The sequence below is a fragment of the Metopolophium dirhodum genome, chromosome 8, assembly GCF_019925205.1.
Source record: "Metopolophium dirhodum isolate CAU chromosome 8, ASM1992520v1, whole genome shotgun sequence".
Lineage (NCBI taxonomy): Eukaryota > Metazoa > Arthropoda > Insecta > Hemiptera > Aphididae > Metopolophium > Metopolophium dirhodum.
The window spans coordinates 21,595,771-21,616,463 of NC_083567.1; the positions used below are offsets into that span (position 1 = coordinate 21,595,771).

Below are 20,693 nucleotides of genomic sequence, written 5' to 3' on the forward strand. Positions count from 1 at the left end.
TGTAAAATGAATAACGAATTATTTTAATTAAATTCGTTTTGAAAGAATCGTGAAAGAAACTAAAATATTTATGCTCTGAACAAATTTAATTAACTTATTCTTTGCGTAACAGTTAATTTGTATTATTTTAATTTAATACTTTATTCAATATAACCAAAAATTTCTTAAGTACCTTAATACATAATATTCATTGTAATGTTCATTTGTAACGCTATACGAATATACTCTCGGTCAATTTGTGTTATTTATATCTATACATATTATATTCAGCAGTTTCTACAGGGACTGCGTTATTTTTATATGGCAACGAATAAAAATATTTTCTGAAAATTTGTATTTATTTATTATAGGTATACATTGAGTACTAAGACCAATAGCTTATTATTTATGAGCTTATAAAGTATACTAGAGACATTTAGTGGAGAGGTAAGTTAGTAGGAAATACCTCGCCAATTTTTCATTCACTATTCTGCTCTCATAACTTTAAACTCATATAATTTATAAATAATAAACTATATTATATTGGTTCGATGTGTAATATTTGTACATAAACCATTTTAGGAAAAAATTCCGTTTCAGAAGATGACATTATGTAAGAGGTTCACTATTAAAAAAAATAAAACTATGTACAATTATTAAAATGTAAAATAGAGATCAAACCATAATTTATTACGTCGAGACTATACAATATTATAGTATACATAACTTGTATATTATTATATTATATTGTTCATAATAAATTGTAATGAAATATAACAGTAGTTGTCAGTTCAGTAAAAAATAAGTGTAAAAAGATCACGTATATCAACTCCCTCTATAACTCACTAGTAAAATTATTTATTATTTATCGTGACACATAACAGAAACATAATTCTATTTTGTATTCATATTTATTCCGTAATATGTATAATATTTTATTAGAAATTTCCTCGAAAATGACAACAAATCTATCAATAGTTTTAAAGAAACCAATGCTGTCGTAGTTGTAGCCATATGCTGAGCATACATACACCGTACAATAATAAATGTCGTGAAAAAAGCAAAATAAAAATATTTTTTCTATTAGTTTAGTACGGCAGTAATTATTATTATTTTAAAGTTTATTTGTTTGTGTTAACAAAATGAAAATCTAAACGGACTGGATGTGTTTGTACTGAATTGCATAAATTCACGCGAATTTGACAAAAAGTTATACTATGCATAAATTAATGTTTGTATAACATAATTTTTCTTCTCTCAACATCAGCTGTCACCCTATACTTAAAGTTGTATATTTATAAATCCTTTCCCTTCTCAAACAAAGGTCAAATGTTTCAATTTACATTTTACAGTGTCAAAAGGCATATACAAAACGACAGCAACATCATAGATTCTCCTAAAAGAAACGTTTGAGACAACGAAAAAATGTGTTTTACACCTATTTAATGATATTTTTTTCACTGACGATTTTGAATTTTTATAACGATCAAATAAATATTTTTAACACTGTCATTATGTGAAAATCAATTAGAAAATTTTCAACATGCTAGAGTCTATAAAGGCATCAGGTGATCAATATTTCTATATGTCAAATTATTGTAATATTTAATCAGATACGAACACTATAAAATATGTTATACGTTTTGATTTTTACAAACTTAATTATTGAAACATGTTTTCGTAAATATTAAATCGTATACCTTCTTTAATTTCTACGTATATATTTCTACTGTAATTTTACTGAATAAACTTTTAATTTTAAAATCACAGTTAAATTGCAATGAAAAAAAGTTCTAGATTGCAGTTCTAGACTGTATAATATAGTGTTATATGGTTATCGAGAATAAAAAGGTGTAACACAGTTTGTACTCATTTTATTGCTCCCCTACATTAACTTTAAATGTATGAATAAATAAAAAAAAAATAACTTGTCAACAGTTTTAAATTTACTCGAGTAAAATTAAAACAAAAAATCTTCTGCTTTAGGATAAAGTGCAAATAGTGGTTGGTTACAATATTATTCAAATATTTAATCGGTTTTAATCACGGGCTTCAACAATACGAGTTGTTGGCCAGTAAAATTATACAATTGTTTAGACATAGGTATGGTGTTCCATGTTCGTTTATGAGGATTAACAACAATTTAAATGCCACGAATTAATCAAATCGTCGATTCGATAAAATATTAAATCTAATCAATTTAATGTTTGTAACGACGAGTCTACAGGTGACTATATACAACTATAAATTATTACCTGAAGTGTCGACCAGATCAAACATGAAGTTCATATAGTGTGTTTGCCATTCTTGGGGTGCACTCGGGTTTTTAGAGAATTCGTCCCACATTGCGCACCATTCATCTTGTGTCACCTATATGTGGAGAAAAAAAATTAGAAAATAAAACAAAATGGATGCATATAAAAGCTATGTTTATGTCCAATGAAACGAATGCGAGTAAACAAATGGAGTGATTTTGCATTTGTATATGTATATGTATTTTTACTGCTGATTGTTCTTTCGTTTATTGCGATTGAGCACCTGGGGAAAACTGAAAACACGATTTATTGTGAAGATAACTCGATATCCATTTACTTCCCATGAGATATTCGGGCCTCTCTGATTTTGGAATTGATGTAGTTGCCTACTCGTATTTGCACGCACTGATCAAATATTTAAAGTCATATTATTCAATCGAAAACTTTGTAAATGCTATCGGAGAAATATACATCGAATAGGTACATACTTGCACGAATTACCATTTTATTCGTACGCATTTTAAATTGTAAGTACACATTTTATATTTTTGAGAATTCAAAATTGTTATTTCACTGTAGTGAGCATAATATTATTATAATGAAAAAATGTACAGACAAATTATCAAGATTATTGTGATATTTATGGAGCACTATAGCTACGATTTTAATTGATTTATTTTTGTTGACGTGTCTTTGGTAAAATGCACTTATAATTAAAGCAGTTAAGATCCAAACGATATTATCTGATTTAAGATTTGATAATTTTACCTCTTATAATCATATTCATCAGTTAATTACCTATCAAATTAAATTATTAAATTATTATTAATATTTTATTAATATTAAGTTGTTAAAACCGGCATATAAATTAATATAATAAACACTATACAAACTGATTGACAAAGCATGCTCACCTCCTTTAAAACGTATTATTTAAAATTTTGAATTTCGGAATTCTTAAATATATAGAGGTACTTAAACTTTAAAAACCGTAATTTCAAATACTTCGATTTTTATAATGGGTATTTAAAAAGTTTCTGAGATATTACATTTTATGTACTTACCTAATAAGGATAATAATCCCTTATAATGGGTTAAAATCAAATATAAAACAGATGTAATAATATCTACTCAACCTTGACGTCTAACATACTTATAATACTTATCGTTAGTTATTATTTTGACGAACAGAAAATGTTAAAATATTAATACTAATTATTTTAACTTTGAACTTTCCAATAGTCGTACCACAATATCTTTAAACCTATTATCACGGAGTCCTTAGTATATAAAGTTTAATAATTTTGAAACTTCTCGTTCAAATTTCGGTTTACATTCATTAACATTTTAAAAAAAGCTTAACTATTTACAGTAAAATAGGAGGGGGGAGGTACTAACTCAGAAATAGTTTTTATCGACACAGGCCAATGTTTAAATTCCATGAGAAGTATTTAAAATTTTAAACCAAAAAATTTGGTGCACGAGTATACTTCTAATGTTCATAAAGTCATAAATTGAATAAATTTGTTAATAAAGAAAAACGGGGGTGAGGAGAATGTTTGGTTAATCCATTGTACCGTGTATATTATTCATAAATATAAACTATATATCGTAAAGTTATTGTTGTTGCTCAGCATTATTTGTCAATCATTATGAGTTATAACTACTATCAATTATCATTAATTTTAATTGAAAAATTTAAATTTATTAAGGGAAAGAAATTGGAGTTAACGATCGATACTTGGTCTCTGTATCTGTTCGTATTTTTCAAACTAATGATAAACATTTGTATCATTATATTATTGTTTTTATAAACAAAAGTGAATGTCAAATTCATAACATATTACAAATAAAAAACACTCAACTAATAAGTTAAGGACAAGTTTCGAAACAATATAAAATATATCTTTTATCGATTGACTGCTTATTTATTCATACACATGAAGTGTAAACAATAAGACGTGTAGATTTTATGATGTATTAAAACAATTTCAATGGAAAAGTATTTAATTTTATTGAGTATTAAATAATATAGTTAAAATTATTAAATTAATTTTCTTTAAGTTAATATTTAGTTATTTAACAACCTATTATCTGTGTATTATGTTGTAAAAGACAAAAGTATTCAATGAAATCTATCGACGATGGTTCTTTCGTCTATTATATTATGAGATTATTTTAATTACTTTTTAAATTTTTTGTGTGCTTCGTTTTAATATAAAATTCTTTCAATAATTTGTTATTATACGTTTTTTATGCTTTCGTCTATATACTTTATTTTTCATAGTTATTTATTATTAAATAAAAAACGTACTCAGTACTGTAAGTCTGTAACAATATTTTATAAATATCTTCAATTTTATTGTGATTTTAGCTAGAAATTGTATGGAAGTATTTTTCTAACCTGACCATCCTGATCTTTGTCAGCACCAGACTGTAAGCCATCCCAGACCTTGAGCAGACATGATCGGGTTTTCTCTACTTTTTCCGAGTCACCGCTCCAGCCTCGCAAATTACAAAATCTCTGAAAAATAAAATATAAGTTGTACAAATAGTATTAATATTTTTATCATAAGTATTATAAGGGTACAAAAAATAGTTATTTCAAATAAAATAGACTTGAGATGGGACAAATGAAGCAAACTTTTTATTGTCTTAAAGATAATAACATTGATTATAAATACAAGTATTTATAATATAGTATTTATAATCAATGATAATAACAAAATGGTTTTTTTACTATACAACTAACGAAAGAAAATTCTAATCTGTGAAACTGAAGTAACTTGAAAATAAATGATTTGATTAGAGTATAAAAATTAGAATGAGATTGATTTAAGACAATATACAAAATGCGTCAAGTCATCCAAACAAAAACGATTTGATAACACAGTAATAACAATAAACAGTAAACACAATTATTAAAATTGGTGTTTTTATTATTATATTATTGTGATAAAACTATTAACAATGTACCTACATAATAATTAGTGATAATTATAAAAAGTTACAATGGACCGAATACAAAGAGTGAACCAAAAACTTCGGGACTATAAGGTATTACAATTTACACTGATGATTTTTTATCTTCATTTCAGAGATGACTCAATGAAATATAAATTAAAATACCACTTAAGCACATAAAGTATTTAAACTTAAACTTTGACGTTTTAAAATATAAGTTATAATGATATATCTATATGACTATATCAAGCATCAAGAACTACTATACGAATCTGCAGTTTCACCGCCCTTCTTTGAACTGCTCAATAATAGATTTTGTTTTATGGTTTTTCAATTTAACTTTAAATGATTATACTGTCTTATTTTCGTTTTTTTTATTGCTTTTCCGCGTTTATCATCTTAGACGATGTAAGTGTATTCGTTTCTATTAATTTATTGAGATCTATGTCTTTTTTTTTTTATTAGCTTCCAACCAAAAGTAATAATATCTCGATAGTTAATTAAACATCTTAAACGTAACAATAAAACTTAACTACTATACTTATACTATGACATTAAATAATATGTAAATACACGATATGAATGTACGGAAGGTATGATGAGTGTGTTATGGAATGAGAGTGGTGATGGGAAGTGGGAATTTTGTTTAATAAGGATGTGAGTGCAATTACAAATTAGAATTAGGGTTAAGGATTGATTTTAGTTTGTTGAGGAATTTGGTGATAATGTGCATAGTTTGCTCGGGTGATGGTGGTGTGTTAGCAGTGATTTAGTAAGATGATTTTGCCATTGGGTTTGACCTGGGGGCTCCGTTTCTACTTCTTCGAGGTGCTGGGGGCCCGACAGAGATCAATGTCTTATAAAATAATATAAATATAATTGAATAAATGAAATAAATATTTGATTACATTATTATTCGTTCTCAATGCATTTCCATTTAATCTTTATATACCGAAAAGCTATTTATTTATTGGTCTGATTTAAATTATAAATTTACTATGTGTCTAAATTATGTACGATAAACTCTGATTGAAAAAAATTAGGCAGTTATTCAGAAATGAAATATTATGATTGATATAGCATGTGTAGTGCATGTATCTACCCTAACCTAATATTTCGCAGCCTCATTTATGTTTTCACATTCAGATAAAATGATAAAAAAATAATATTCAAATGAGATAAAAAAAGAGTGAGATTTATAAATAATAAATTATTTTACGTGTAAGAGTTTTAAGTTTTGGGTATTGATAATATAATTTTATTTTTATATATTTTTCAGCAGAAAACATAAAAAATAAAATCAGCCAGAATTGTAACTGAATATTAATTTATTTTACTTTTAAAAATGTTTTCACGCATAGAATTTGATTAAAAAATTTTAAAATACTGTTTAAGCGTAAAAAACTTTCGATAAAAACTACAAAAAACAATTATTTATTCTGATTAATAATGTTATATATATTATATTGATTATATTAAAACCATTGATGGCATTGATAAAATAATAATTTTTTTTTAAGAGTAAATCAATAAATGTCTATATAATTATATTATATTTTGTTCAAGTTTAAGGATATTTTAGTATAAGAAAATAATAAAGATTTTTCATTTACAATTCACAATAATTATGTTTTTTGTGCATCTGTTCAACATTGAAAATTAAATATGATGAAATACAAATTTTTTTCTCCAATAATAAAGACTTTAAATATTTATTACATGCATCTTAAGGGGTTAGTAATCATTATTCATTAATATAACATTGTTCCGAGTGGGTATTCTAAAAGAAAAAATGAATTCGCGAAGAAAAATAGTTTTAGTGTGTAAATATTAAAAGCACAAATTTGATATAGGTAAATATTAAGAAAGTTTGTTGTTCTATTTGATTTTTGGTACTAATTTAAAAACTTTCTATTCAAAATAAGTTTATTCAAAACATCTAAGTTAATTAACTCGCTGTTAGATAATTTCAAAGAGTTATTGGTTTTTTTTTATCATTATAATTAATAAAGCACTGTGGTAAAAATAAGTTTAAATCAGTTCTATAGCAATTTGTTTAAGTTTTATATTGCACTTTGATTGTATTAAAACGATATATATTTTATAGTCTTTATTAAGTATACAAGTATTTATTTTCAACAGTAGCGACAAGCCGTGTGAGTGGTTCTCCAAAATGGTAGAGAATTTAAACTCAAAGTCGTCGTTTTCCTTTGTTTCATCATTCCATTATGGAATGGTTATCTTATCCCGTTTAATTCAGTAGTTATAGCTTGGAATCACTAAACTTAACGGGTTTAAAAATTTAAATCATTTATGAAATAAAAAATAAATGTACAAATGCAATCATGTTTTTACTTCCATAAAAAAACTAACCATATTATATTATTTTAATGAAACATATTAATCATTACATTAGTTCAGATTTTTTTTCAAATGCATACAAATAATATTTATTTATTTATAAATAAGTACATTGGGTAAATGACAATACATAGTCGCCTCTCAGTAACTCAAGTTCAAGGGGAAAAAATTCGTGTTACTAAACATTTCAAGGTGTGAAAAACCAATTTAGTGTTACAGTGTTTCAAGGAAAATTTTATATCCAAGATATTGAAAAAAGGTTCGAGTTATCGAGAGTCGACTGTATATTATATAAAGACAATACTGTCAAATAATTCGATTTTTTCTATCATATATAGTAAAAGTGTCCAACAAACTTTTTTTGTTAAATAGATGCCACACTTTTTACAGTAAGTTGTCCCGCAGATGATTTTTTTGAAATTATTTTTACATAATTGCATCTAAATCGAGTTTTCAACGAGTTGTTTAAGAGTTATTTAACCTTACACAGAATAATAAATAATAATAACAATAAATAATTAGTAATAATGGCTTTATGTATAATACAAAAGGTATAATAGATATTTATTCTGGTACTTGTTGTAAGTACTTGGACAATTTTTACACATTATCAAATATGGATGGACTAATCAAAATAATTTTCAAACCATTATATTATTATCCCTTACTAGTTACTACTAAGGATTAAAATATATAGATATTTTAATCCTTAGCATTATTATATAGTACTATTATCCTTGGTAAGTTAAGTTTAAAAACTAGGAAACAACTCGTACGAATTTTAATTACGATGCATCCACTATAATTCATAAAAATCGTCTACTTAACAATTGACGATAAAAAAACGCAGCATTACTTTGGAAAAAAGAAGTTTGTATTACCACAGGAAACTCTTTCATTAATTGTATAAAATATCTAAGTATTGAAAATAATGTCTTTAGGTATACTTGAAAATTCTAAAAATCAGAACTTGAATAAATGTAATATGTACTAATTGAAAAAAGAGTGAGAACAGAGAACAATGAACATGCTCGGTTGATAATTTCTTATATTATACTATAAAGGGTAACCCATTCAAAGTAAGACACTTATAATTATTGTATTACGATGTGCACACATGATTGAAATTGTTTTTATCATCTGGAAATTTGGAGATATATTATAAGTATAACGATTGAACTAAAGTCGACAGGGTACTGAAATTTAATAACTGACGTAAAGGAATATAGTGCTGACAACATGGTATCTTTAGAATGTGTGAACAGGAAATTGCAACAGTACGTCACACGCCCTTTCAAGCACTAAGACATTTTTAATATAACTAAAAAAAACCGAAAGTTTTCGATTTTTATGATATTATGGACACCAGATTTTGAAAGAAATAGTAATATATATGTATATTATTTATTGATTATCACGGCCCATTATGTATTGACGTATTGTATTTATAAAGACCTCTGGTCGTTTAAATAAAGATGTCTTAGAACAGTTTAAAAAAAAAAATGATATAGGTATAACTGATTTTGAAAATAATTTAAAAATGTATTATAATATACTATATTATAATATATATACTGAATATTATATTATTCAAACAACAACGATGTACAACCATGGAAACTATTTAAGGGTTTTTATAATTACGGAGACTTCTCGATCAAAAACCGAATTCCTACAGACTAGTTGCCATGGTTGTATACCTAAATATTTTATTTGAACAACATTTTAAAGGTTTTTTTTTTATAATTACAGAGACTTTTCGATAAAAAACCGAATACCTACAGAAATATAGTTAAAATAAAATATATAGGTACAATGTACATAGTATTATAAATTCAATTTAAAAATAACATTTTCGTGAACAAAATATTTCACTGTAATTAAAATTGAAATGTTCATAAAACTCCAGTATTTATTAATAAAATAAATTTGATATCTTTTAAAAATATGATAATATTTATTTTCATATTTTCAATATACGAAAAATAAATGTAATTTCTTTACATTTTTTAGTATTCCTTCTTAACTTTGAGGACTGATTGAGAAGATTTCAAAAAAACTTATCAATAAGATTAAATTTCCAATAAGCCCGATAGGCTATAAACCTTTTTCTGTTTGTCTGCAGTCTCTAAATGTGTAAACATAAAGAATTAAAAAATTCTAAAATATTCTTCTCAAATATATAATTTGAATATATTCTATGGTCTATAGATGTGAAACTTAGGGAATTAGAATATATAATGGATATAGGTATTATTTTATTATATATTCTATTTTGCGTATTTCGACATAATTAAAAATTGAACACTGTAAAACTACCTCCGTTCACAAAGTAATAAGGATTTTAGTATTTTACTTTGGTGTAACGTTTCAATATACCTAACATTTTTAATTCAGACAATAGTTTGATAATGTTTTATTTTGGTGTATTGTGTAGATACATTTAGTTTCTAAGCTAATTGAAGATTTTAACCCAGTTCACTTCAAAGTTTTAAGTTTCTCTACCTACTGTGAATTAAATTAAATTATAATTCAGCTCTTAGATTTATCTAATGATGGCGGAGTTACTGACAAGGGTTTAACCCCGTTTAAATTTCCATTGTTGTTATATATATTTTATTCTAAAATGATATGACAGTAAAATTGAATGAATAGAAGATTATAAATAAGCGAATAATGTGGTACAAACCTTACGGGAAAACATTTTTGATAGTCTTCATAATATTATTTGTACATAGGCGTATAATTAAATTGGTTCAAAAACAAAAATTGTATTAGTTTTAAGTTTTAACAATGATGATTTATAGCTGTTTAATATCTTTTAAGTAGATGATGATTGCAATGTAGTTAGAATGTTTATAATTGGAAACATTTTTTTGAAGCTTTTATTATATTATATAATATTATGTAGTATCATTGACTATACATACTCAATAGTACCCAATAGGTTTGTAATTGTATGTTTAGATATTATATACATATTATATAATATAATTAATTTAGGTAAAAATATTTATTACTGAAAATAAATAGATATGCAATGGTAATTTTTTATAAAAAAAAAACTTAATATTTATAAGAAGGTACACTTAGAAGAAAAATTGTCAAAAAATAAAATGAATTGCAATCAAAAAGTAATTTTTTTGATATTTTAACTTCGAATACCTATTTATATTAAAAAAATTGTTATACTATATATAATATACATATAATATACTCGTACTCAACGTTCTTGTGTTCTTTTAACTCAAGCGAATATGTTTAGTGCTAGATTATAAATGACAAGTCAGTTTCCAGTAATATGTAAATCGTCACAGTATCAACAGTTATAAGTTTAGAATTACAAGTACCTATTTTTTAGGAATTTTTTACTTTTGCCCTCCAAAAGTACTAACAAGATCTTATTTTTTTCCAGAACCCTCCTTCAATACTAAATAATTTTTCAACTGTAAAAAGTGAGCTCAGAATCTTAAGCACTGGACGAAATAGGTTAAATGTAGCTGTGAAAGATCTCGCTGCTTTCTCAGCGAGCAGTTTTGACGTGAATATTATAATTTTTTTTTCACGAATACGACATAAACGCGTTTATATTGACCCGGACCGAAACAATCAAAACAAAAAACACAATCTGCTCTAATGTAACAAATATCGTGTACGTTCTCGTCACGGCTTTACGAATCCCATTAAAAACTCATTTATCACGAAGTGTCGAAACATATATATAAAATATATAAGTGTGAGGACATATACAGTGTTGTTATATACGTATAATATATATATATATATATATAGTATACATTTGAATGATTCGTCGATATCCTTTCACAGTCGATCGGGCCATTGTCACTGAAATCCACAAGTGTTTACTGCAATTACGGGGTATAGTCGCGAACAGAGATCGAGAGTGCACCAACTGTAGCTTATATATACGCACGTCATTACAACATTCGCACAGACGTTTTTGCGGCGCAGTTTTGCGTGTTCAGCTCATTAATCTTGTTTTGAATACTGACAGCCGACCCGGACCCTGCTGGGTATTGAGGGAGGGCCTCTGCAGTCGAATTTGCACGTATTCTGCGTGCACAGAAAAGAGGTTTCGCCCCTAACGCCGACGCCCCGTCCCTCGGAAATAAATGACGTTAACCACCGGCGGCGGCCGATTTAAGATGTCGATTTATTGTTATGATAACGATACGATATATATAATAATATACCCTCTCGACGAAATCATTTCATCTGCGCAGCGTTGTAATGTACCGAAAATCCTATAAAAATATTCGCGCAACACTGCAATAATATAATATAGTACGCGCTGGCTGCAGATGGTGACAAATCATTGAACATTACTCTACACGCTTTTTCATTTGTTGTTGTTGCTGTTGTTTTTTCACATACAATTATTTGCCGACGTCGAACAGGGCGTGTAAATGCTTTTAACGAGTCGGTTCGTTTTTGTTTTCATTTTATTTTCGTTCTATATTTCGTCGAGTTCAGCGTTTGTGTCCCCCTCGGTAATTGCAACTAAATGATCAACAAAATGTATACGGATGGAAAAAAAAATATATATATAATATAATATTATTAATAATAATAATAGTAATAACGATGATAAACTACCGTTGTGTGTTTTTTTTCTCTTATCGTTGATTTATAAATCGTGCCGCTACGTATTTTTTACCACTCTCGCGATCTTGCCGCGGGAGAAATTTAACAAAAATAAGTATTGTTGTTTATCGACGCATTCACGACTGCAGCAAACGGAATCGTAAAGAATGAAATCCGCGTTGCCATACATCTGCAGCAGGGACATTTCCCCGCGGACTTTTTTTCCGACAATAATACTCATTCATCGGAATTGGTTTTCGATACAAGGGAACCTCGCTCAAAACGTATCGGAGTGTAATACTATTCACGTCAGTATTGTGCAACAGTATTATACCTACCAGCCATCATTATAGGGGCGCGGTACGGCTAACAGCACAACTACACACGCGGATAAATTGTTTATTTACTATCAATTTTATCGTTGCCTTTATCGAAACACATGTATGTAATCGTGTGTGCAGCTTACTTAAAAGCACGCCAATTCGTGTTTTGTTCACAAATCCATGTGTGGGAAGAGGGGGGCCTAAAGTAATGTGCAGGTAAATATTAAAAGTCAATTTTTTAGGTTGTTCGGACGTGAGAATAGAATCTAGTTCTTTTAATTACTTCTAATATTCTGAGTGATACTGTAGTGGCGTATTTAGGTTTTGCCATGGGGGGGGGGGGGGTAATTTTATTCAGTAGCCCCGCCATTAAAGTTAGATGCCTTAAGTTAGGACTTCAAAAGCTTTTGCATATTATATACAGCCTATGGGAGGGGGGGATTGATCCCACCCCGTAAATACGCCAATGGAGTGACTCACCAAGAGCATGCTCTCATCTCCGATTTTTCCTTTCATAATGAATTTCATTCAAATCCTATTTTTGGAATTTTCAATTTTAAAATAAATCTACTTTGTGATACGAACATCTATTTTTCAAATGAGAACCACTTCCTTTTCTACTATAAATTATTAAGTTGATTATTTTTCTGAAAATTTTAATTTAACTAGTTCAAAATTCAAACGGGTAGTTTCTCAGTTATTAAAATGTATATATTTAGGATAACAGTCTTCAAAAATATAAATTAATTATAATAATAAATCTAGTATTTATGATGATTGGACCATTTTCAAAAAATTATAAATGTTGATGGATTAATATATAATAACCAGGTCTAGGATTTGTATGCAACACCATGTTTTTTTTTTGTTTGTTTTAGTGAGTAATTTCCACGATTTCTATCATTCTGATGAAAATGGTACCTATACTATTTTTATTTTGCATGTTTTTGCATGTATTGAGATTAATGCATATTTTTGCATATTTAGTATGATCGTATTTATTGTATTAAGCCAGAAATAATTAAACTGATCAAAGTATATAACTTGGTTCATTTGTCAAACATAAATTTTATTTTTATAAATAAAATCCTATGGTACAATATGCGATAGTAGAGTGAATAATTTGACGGAGAAAGATGAATACAGTTGATAAAAGTACGTAGGTATCAATATAAAGTCCAAGATAAGATATAATTTGTCGGGTATTACTGGTATTATAGTGTATAATACATTAATACACGATGCTAATATTTGCACTGTTTTCTGTGTGATTTTAGTAAAATGATTGTGATTTTAATTTTATAAATGCTGAAAGTCAAAAATGAAAGTGCCAAATTAAAAATTTTTTTGTAGAATTGTAGAAAAAAATATGTGGTTCTAAGCATCGGCCATCATCATGGGGGCCTTTTATCGTTAGTATATAAAGTTAAAATGTAACTAAAAAATTAATCTTTCAAATTTTAATTTTGATACTACGACGTTTTCAAAAATATTATTTCGTTAAATAATTGGCATTAGAAAAAGGAGAGGGGCATGACTGGTGAATCACTCTGTATAATATTATCTAAATAACTATTGTTTTAATATTTTTAATGTTTTTTTAACATTATTGTTTAACATTATTCGGACTATACAGAAAAATAGTTATGTTATTATAAAATGGTTTATTTTTAAATAGTTAGCTATGTTTATTTAAAACGCATATTGTATTCATACTTCGCTATTCTTATATTTTTAGCGTATTTTTCTGCATGAATCAGCGTTTACAGAATGTGATCACTAAAATACGTTATTTGCTTGGTAAATATTGTCAGGGCAAAATTCACAATCAAAGAATAACTATTCTGTGTCACAATGGACCTTTTAATGATCTGTTAATTTCGCGCTGAGTTAACAACAATGGTTGAGAACAATTTACTGGTATGTTACAATTTATAACAATTGTTTACAAATTACAGTATTAAAGGCAAATCAAATAATGTGAAAATTATCTACTCCAAAGAAAAACAAAAATAGTCAACCAGTATATTTATCAGTGGCTACCTATAAACATTTAGAGAATATAATAATATGTAACTAATAAAAACAACAAATTATTTCCCCTTTATGTAATCCAATATTTTGTTGTTCGTTATTATATTATATAGCTGCGAGACTCATACAATGATTAAAACTAGATTTATTTTATTATTACTTTTAAGTTAGTGCGTGTTATAGATTTTTGCGGTATAGAAACTATTTAGTTATAATTAATAAAATAGCGATGATAATTATTAATTAGTAACTGAAAAGATTGGAACTAGTCAGCTTAGAAGATCCTATCGCCAGTTCCAGATGGTAGTTTCACCGCCAGCGTCATAGGCGTTAAGATCATTATTTTCAATAATTACGATATTTAATCGAAGATACATACATAATATATGGATTTATAGTGTTCAAATTGAGTTAAACCAGTAGTAAAATAAATATTTATTGATGATAAAATATAAAGATAATGTTCCGAATAATAAATTTCAAAACAAAATAATTTTCCTTCAACAATTTGAGCTTGAATAAATTAATGTGATGACTTTCAAACGAATGTAAGTTATTTTTGTATTGGTACTCCGTAAAAACTGTTTGAAGTGTCTCTAATGGATTTCATTATAGTTGTGAATAAAAAGTGAAGAACCAAATTTGTTATGTTAAATAATAGTGAATGAAATCAATAATTACGATTGGTGTTCACCAATAAAAGTCAAACAATTTATGATTTATATTTTTCTTAATGCAACTGATTTTCTTTTATACTCAAATTTAATATTTTTCTCGAATATAGATTCTTTTTATTCTGTTCGACTGCATATTATATGTTATTTTGACCTTGGACATGTTAAAAGTTTATTTAAAAATTTCAGAATGATTGAATTTTCTCTTTTTTTTGCAGACATCCAAAAAATCGTTAAAGACTATAAATGCGTCGGAGTAAACGTTCAACGTTTTTTTACTTTGCGTGACAGACAGTTTCAGTGAAACAGTCGTGATTGTGGTGGGGGCTAAAGGGCGAAAATGAAAGAAAATAAAAATCTACAAGATGTCTCAAAGATTAAATGTTAAGAGGGAGATGATAAAAAAACAAAAATACGTTAAAAATAAATATAAAACGACAAACATTTTTGTGGTTATTATGATACAGAGATGGAAGGGTTTTTATTTTAATATTGTCTTGTATGTCCTAAAGCATATCTTTTTTTTTTATAATGTCATTCTTTGAGCGGTATTAAAATACTTTAGGCATTACTACGATATAATTAAAACTCCAAACATAGCAGTCACTATCGTTAAGCTTTTTTTTTTTTATTTATATTTACAATATTTTTATGTTTTCAATTTTTCTTGTAATATTATAGTACAAAATTATTTTAAAAATGTATCACCGTAAGTTCTAAGTTATTAATTTTGATTCTGATACGTCAGCAATTCCAGAAACATTATCCATTGTATAATTTACAGTTGAATAGGGGTGTTCTAATTTTCAAAGCAGAAATTTGTATCTAGCAGGACACTCCTTAAGTAGTGCAGAAAAATTTCAAGAATTTCAAAATATGGCTTAAAGTATAATTAATATTAACTGCATGTACACATTATGTAGTTAATAACTCCATTATTGAAGAAAAAAGGCGGTGAGAATGCTTAGTGCTTGGTGAATCACTCTGTATATATAGGTATGTAAACATTTATTATTCCCTGGGGTTGTTCGAGATCTAATTTAAGAGTTTTTGATCGAAATAAAGTTTTAGTTCAATATTTGTTTGTAATTTGTGTATCTACGTAACATTGTAACGCAATGGCATACAACAGGAGTTTTCGAAGAAAGATTTGCCTCGAACCAGTGGTCGTTTTGCACTAAAACAAATGGCCTGTTGGTGAGAAACCCATACTGCTTTTATGCAGTGGACACTATAGTCGTCGGGGAAAAATTATTACTATAATTGTCACAAAAATATGCAATCTCATTTTATGGGGGTTTTTTTTACGTTGTTATTAACGTACATATTATTATTATTTGCATATTATATAACGCGGAAATGAATAATACTGCAGTGGTGGCTCCACCCGTGGAAACAAATGGCGTATACCGTGGCTGGAAGATAATATTATACCGGATGATGTCGGTTATGGTGGTATATATATATTATAAGAGTCTCGACCATAGGATATTCTGGATAACGTCGAGCCGGCCTGGTCCACGAGCGCCTTTCAATTTACATAATATTATTGCAATTTGTACGCGTCGATGGCTATACGCGGCCTAATGCCAACCACGAGGCTTTATTATGTTTACGAATTATTTAAAACAATATTTTGTAATGCAACGCACGCGTGACCCATACGACAAATTGTTTGATATACATAAAAAAATAAACAATTCGATTTACAACAGGCAAATTCAAATTTATAAATCGAAATAGGTACATAATAATATATAGGTATAGGTATAGTTGTTATAAGTCTTTGATGTACTTGTTTATTTTCATTTAATATCTATGCAAAGTGTTCACTACATTGCACACTACTCGAAAGCTGTTCGTTAATGTCGTCATGATTATATTATTATGGGTACTTGCCAATAAACGATTTTTTTTTTTTAGCTTCTTTTGGGGATGGATATTAATGCGTGAAATCAAAATATTCATAAATCTTTTCGAGGTAATATATACCGGCTATTATAGCGAAGCTTGAGGATTAAACACAATATATATATGTACAATAATACGGTATTATATGCACCATTACTGTATAGTGTATACGTTACAAACAATGAGATTAATTTCATTAATTTGCACAATACCTATTATGCACCCTTTTTTATTTTTTAACATTTCCGTGTGTGCATTCAGTTATAATAATAATATGTAATACATAGGTTGTATAGTGATTATTTATCGAATAAATATTTATATATTTATTATTTAGATATTCTACACAGGTACTATAATTATTATTGTATTTTTACTTACAATTATTATGGGTTACTGTTTATTTTTTAAACCATTTATTTTAGTAATAATGTAAAAGGTATTAATGTTCTTACACCCTGCCAAAAGCCCGTATCTGAGACACAGAACATATTATGTAGAGCTTGGCACTTGTAGGCACAACCATTATATTATGATCAACGTCAAACCACTTAAAGTTTAGTAGGAGTGTTGCCATGGCCCATGTCCCATGATATATAACTATCATAAATAATAAATATGCGAAACAATGGAGTAGGTAGGGAGATAGTCTTATCTGTATTGTAGACTGTATTGTACGGTTAGCGGCTGAGCGTTGTAACTAATAGAAAATAATAACTGAAACAATAAAAAACTGGGGAGTTACTCTGCTGTACCTATACTAGATTTCGAGAGTACCTCGTCATTAAAAAGGTCAAAGCATATTTTACTTTTGACCCTTCGAAGTACTGCAAACTATATACAATTATCTGTCAGAAAACACCCTTAAAGTTTAGGTTTGAAGATTATTTATTGGTCCTTTAGGTAAAATCAGGCACATAAAACAAAATATGTTTGAAACACAAATTATTGTAAAACCAATTAATTCATCGGAGTGGTCAATGATTATAACTACCTATCTATTATTATTATTATTATTATTAGGAAATGTCAAGACATTGTTCAAAATAATATTTTTTACATATTATGTTCGTTAACATATTACCGATAATAATAATTTAATATTAATAGATAACCTATAATAAGAGATCAATGTAATTTTGTACCCAAAAATACGGTCTATGGAAATAATGATATTGTTCTGTAAAATCGACGAAATTTGGTAATATTTTTTTAACTAATAGAGGGTAATATTCAACAGAATTTAAGAATTTTAATAAATTAATTATTAAAAGAAAAATGGGGGTGAGCATGCTTGGTGAATCTCCCTGTAGAGAGAGAGAGAGAGAGAGAGTGAGGGGGTCTGGTATGGTGTGGTGGTCGGTCGCGGTCGCTAATGTGAGGAGCTGTTAAGCAGTGTCCGGCGTTGCTAGCTCCCGGATGGGTGACCATTTTGGTTTTTAGCGACGAATCCTCACCACACATACACACGTGTTACTCAAACCCAACAATATAACCCCACAAAAAATGATAGTGACCATAGCTCTAACCGTTCTGAATTATATTATACATAATAAACTATACTTTTCACATCGATATTTAGTATTTATCCAAACTATCAATTGACGTGTTCTCGTGACTTGTACGATATTGGTTGGATTGGACGCCTGTACCTTAACCTATTCGAGGTTATTACCTATGCTATTGTTCGATGGTTGCTGGGTTTTCTAATACGTCTACAAAACACTATTTTATTAGGTAATATATAATACATGGTTTTACTCTTTGAGGCCATAGTTATTCCCAAAAGCATATAATATAATATGCATTAAGCATTTAATAGCTTTATTAAATACCTATCTGTTTAATACAGGTTAATACAGGCAGCTACAGTAAAACGTATCATGTAGTATGTACGCACATTTTATTCTTAAAACAAATTATTTTATAACTACAATCTAAAGTTTTGTTAATTAATTTATTATTTTTATTTACATTCACCTGCAGTGTGCTGCATTGAAATATAATGTAATTAGTACCTCTATATAATTCAATTTAATACTTTGTGCTACTATTGCTATATGTTCTCTAAAGTGTTTCAAAAAAAATTATGGACATTACATTTTAGTACGAGAAAACAGTTTAGAAATTAAACAATAAAACAATTAACTTGTTATTTGTAAGACCAAGAATTTCGTGGTCCAATTACCATTGTCTTTAATGGTTTAATATTTTCTTACACCATTTTATGTAAATTATTATGTCAGTATATAACTTGAGATCAGAATTAATGTTTATATTCAAATTCATGGTTTATCTGACTCGATAAGAATTTTAAAATTGGTTTTCCCAAAATGTGATATGTGTTTTGAGTGATTTTTGAGTTATTCATCTCTCAAAATTATATACTGTTAAATATAAATATAAACTTTTACATTTCAGTGTACTAAAATAATGATAACTAGAACTTATAAATAAATGCGTTAATAAGAAAATACTGTAAAATGTATATTATAGCCCAGGCGTGTTATTTATTATTACGTACCTAGCGTACAGGTGGAAAGAGGCTTAAGATGGTTGTTTGCAAAGAAAAATATATAAGGACAGTAATGTGAATGTGTGGAAAAGTTAGATAAGTGATGGCGATGTGGTTTGACGAAAGAGGATTATTTTGAAAAGAATAAATGTATAAGTAAAACGAACAATATAGAATAGGTAGGTATATATAAAGCTATGTACGTAAAGAGGAAAGTTGGTGAACGAAAAAATTGGATAACTCGGTATAACGATTAAAGGAATACATTTATAACCATGCAGCATACGATATACAGTGAAAACCACTTTATATCACTTTTTAGTTTTTACTTTTTAAAATAAATTAGAGCAAGGCATCACAATTTTAAAAAAAAAAACGGAAAAAAGTTTTTTTTCAATTATTAAGAAAAATATAAGAATTTTCCTATTTTTTCCTAAAGTGCCAACTAGTTCACATTTGCTTCAAGAAATCACCCTCAAAGTTTAAGACAGATCCAAAACGTGATGACTGACAAAAAAAAAACACTTATCATTTGTAAAACCAATATGTAGGTATAATACATTCCGCACTCCACTTATAGGTAGGTATAGAGTATAGACTCTAAAACAACTCAATTGTTGTTAGTTTTTGTTTTAGATTAATTTTTAAATTTAAAGGATAACCGGATTTCACACTAAAATGTGTTTTGCAAACACTGCGCATTGTGAATTAGCGAGAAAACACGAAATATGTTCGTATATCACGTAATTTGATGGAGGTACAAAGGCGTGTACGGGGTCTCTGATTACCTCCGACTTGTTGGAAATATACCAAGTTTATTATTTATTGCGATAAAATTGGTCAGAAAATGTTAGTAACATTTGAAACTATGTATAACGAAGTTGGTCTAGCAGAGCACACATGCGACAAACGTGATTTTCTATGATCCGAAAAAATAAATAAATATTCGATTCGAAAAGATATGATGCGACATGCGTTCTCCAAGTCAAACTTCAATCTTCAAAACTTTAGTACATTATTATTATTTCAATACAAATATACGCTATACATGACTGCAGGGTTAAATTTAAGA

At 27.8% G+C, this 20,693-nt stretch overlaps 1 protein-coding gene across 1 annotated transcript in view; it reads right to left on the reverse strand.

Annotated features, from left to right (window-relative positions):
- LOC132950101 (calexcitin-2) overlaps positions 1-20,693 on the reverse strand; it is a 93,446-nt gene that overhangs the window by 5,333 nt on the left and 67,420 nt on the right. The window contains exons 4-5 of the mRNA XM_061021329.1: positions 4,639-4,758; positions 2,235-2,349 (exon numbers count right to left, since the gene is read on the reverse strand). Coding sequence (XP_060877312.1) covers positions 2,235-2,349; positions 4,639-4,758 — 235 coding nt within the window. The remainder of the gene's footprint in view (positions 1-2,234; positions 2,350-4,638; positions 4,759-20,693) is intronic.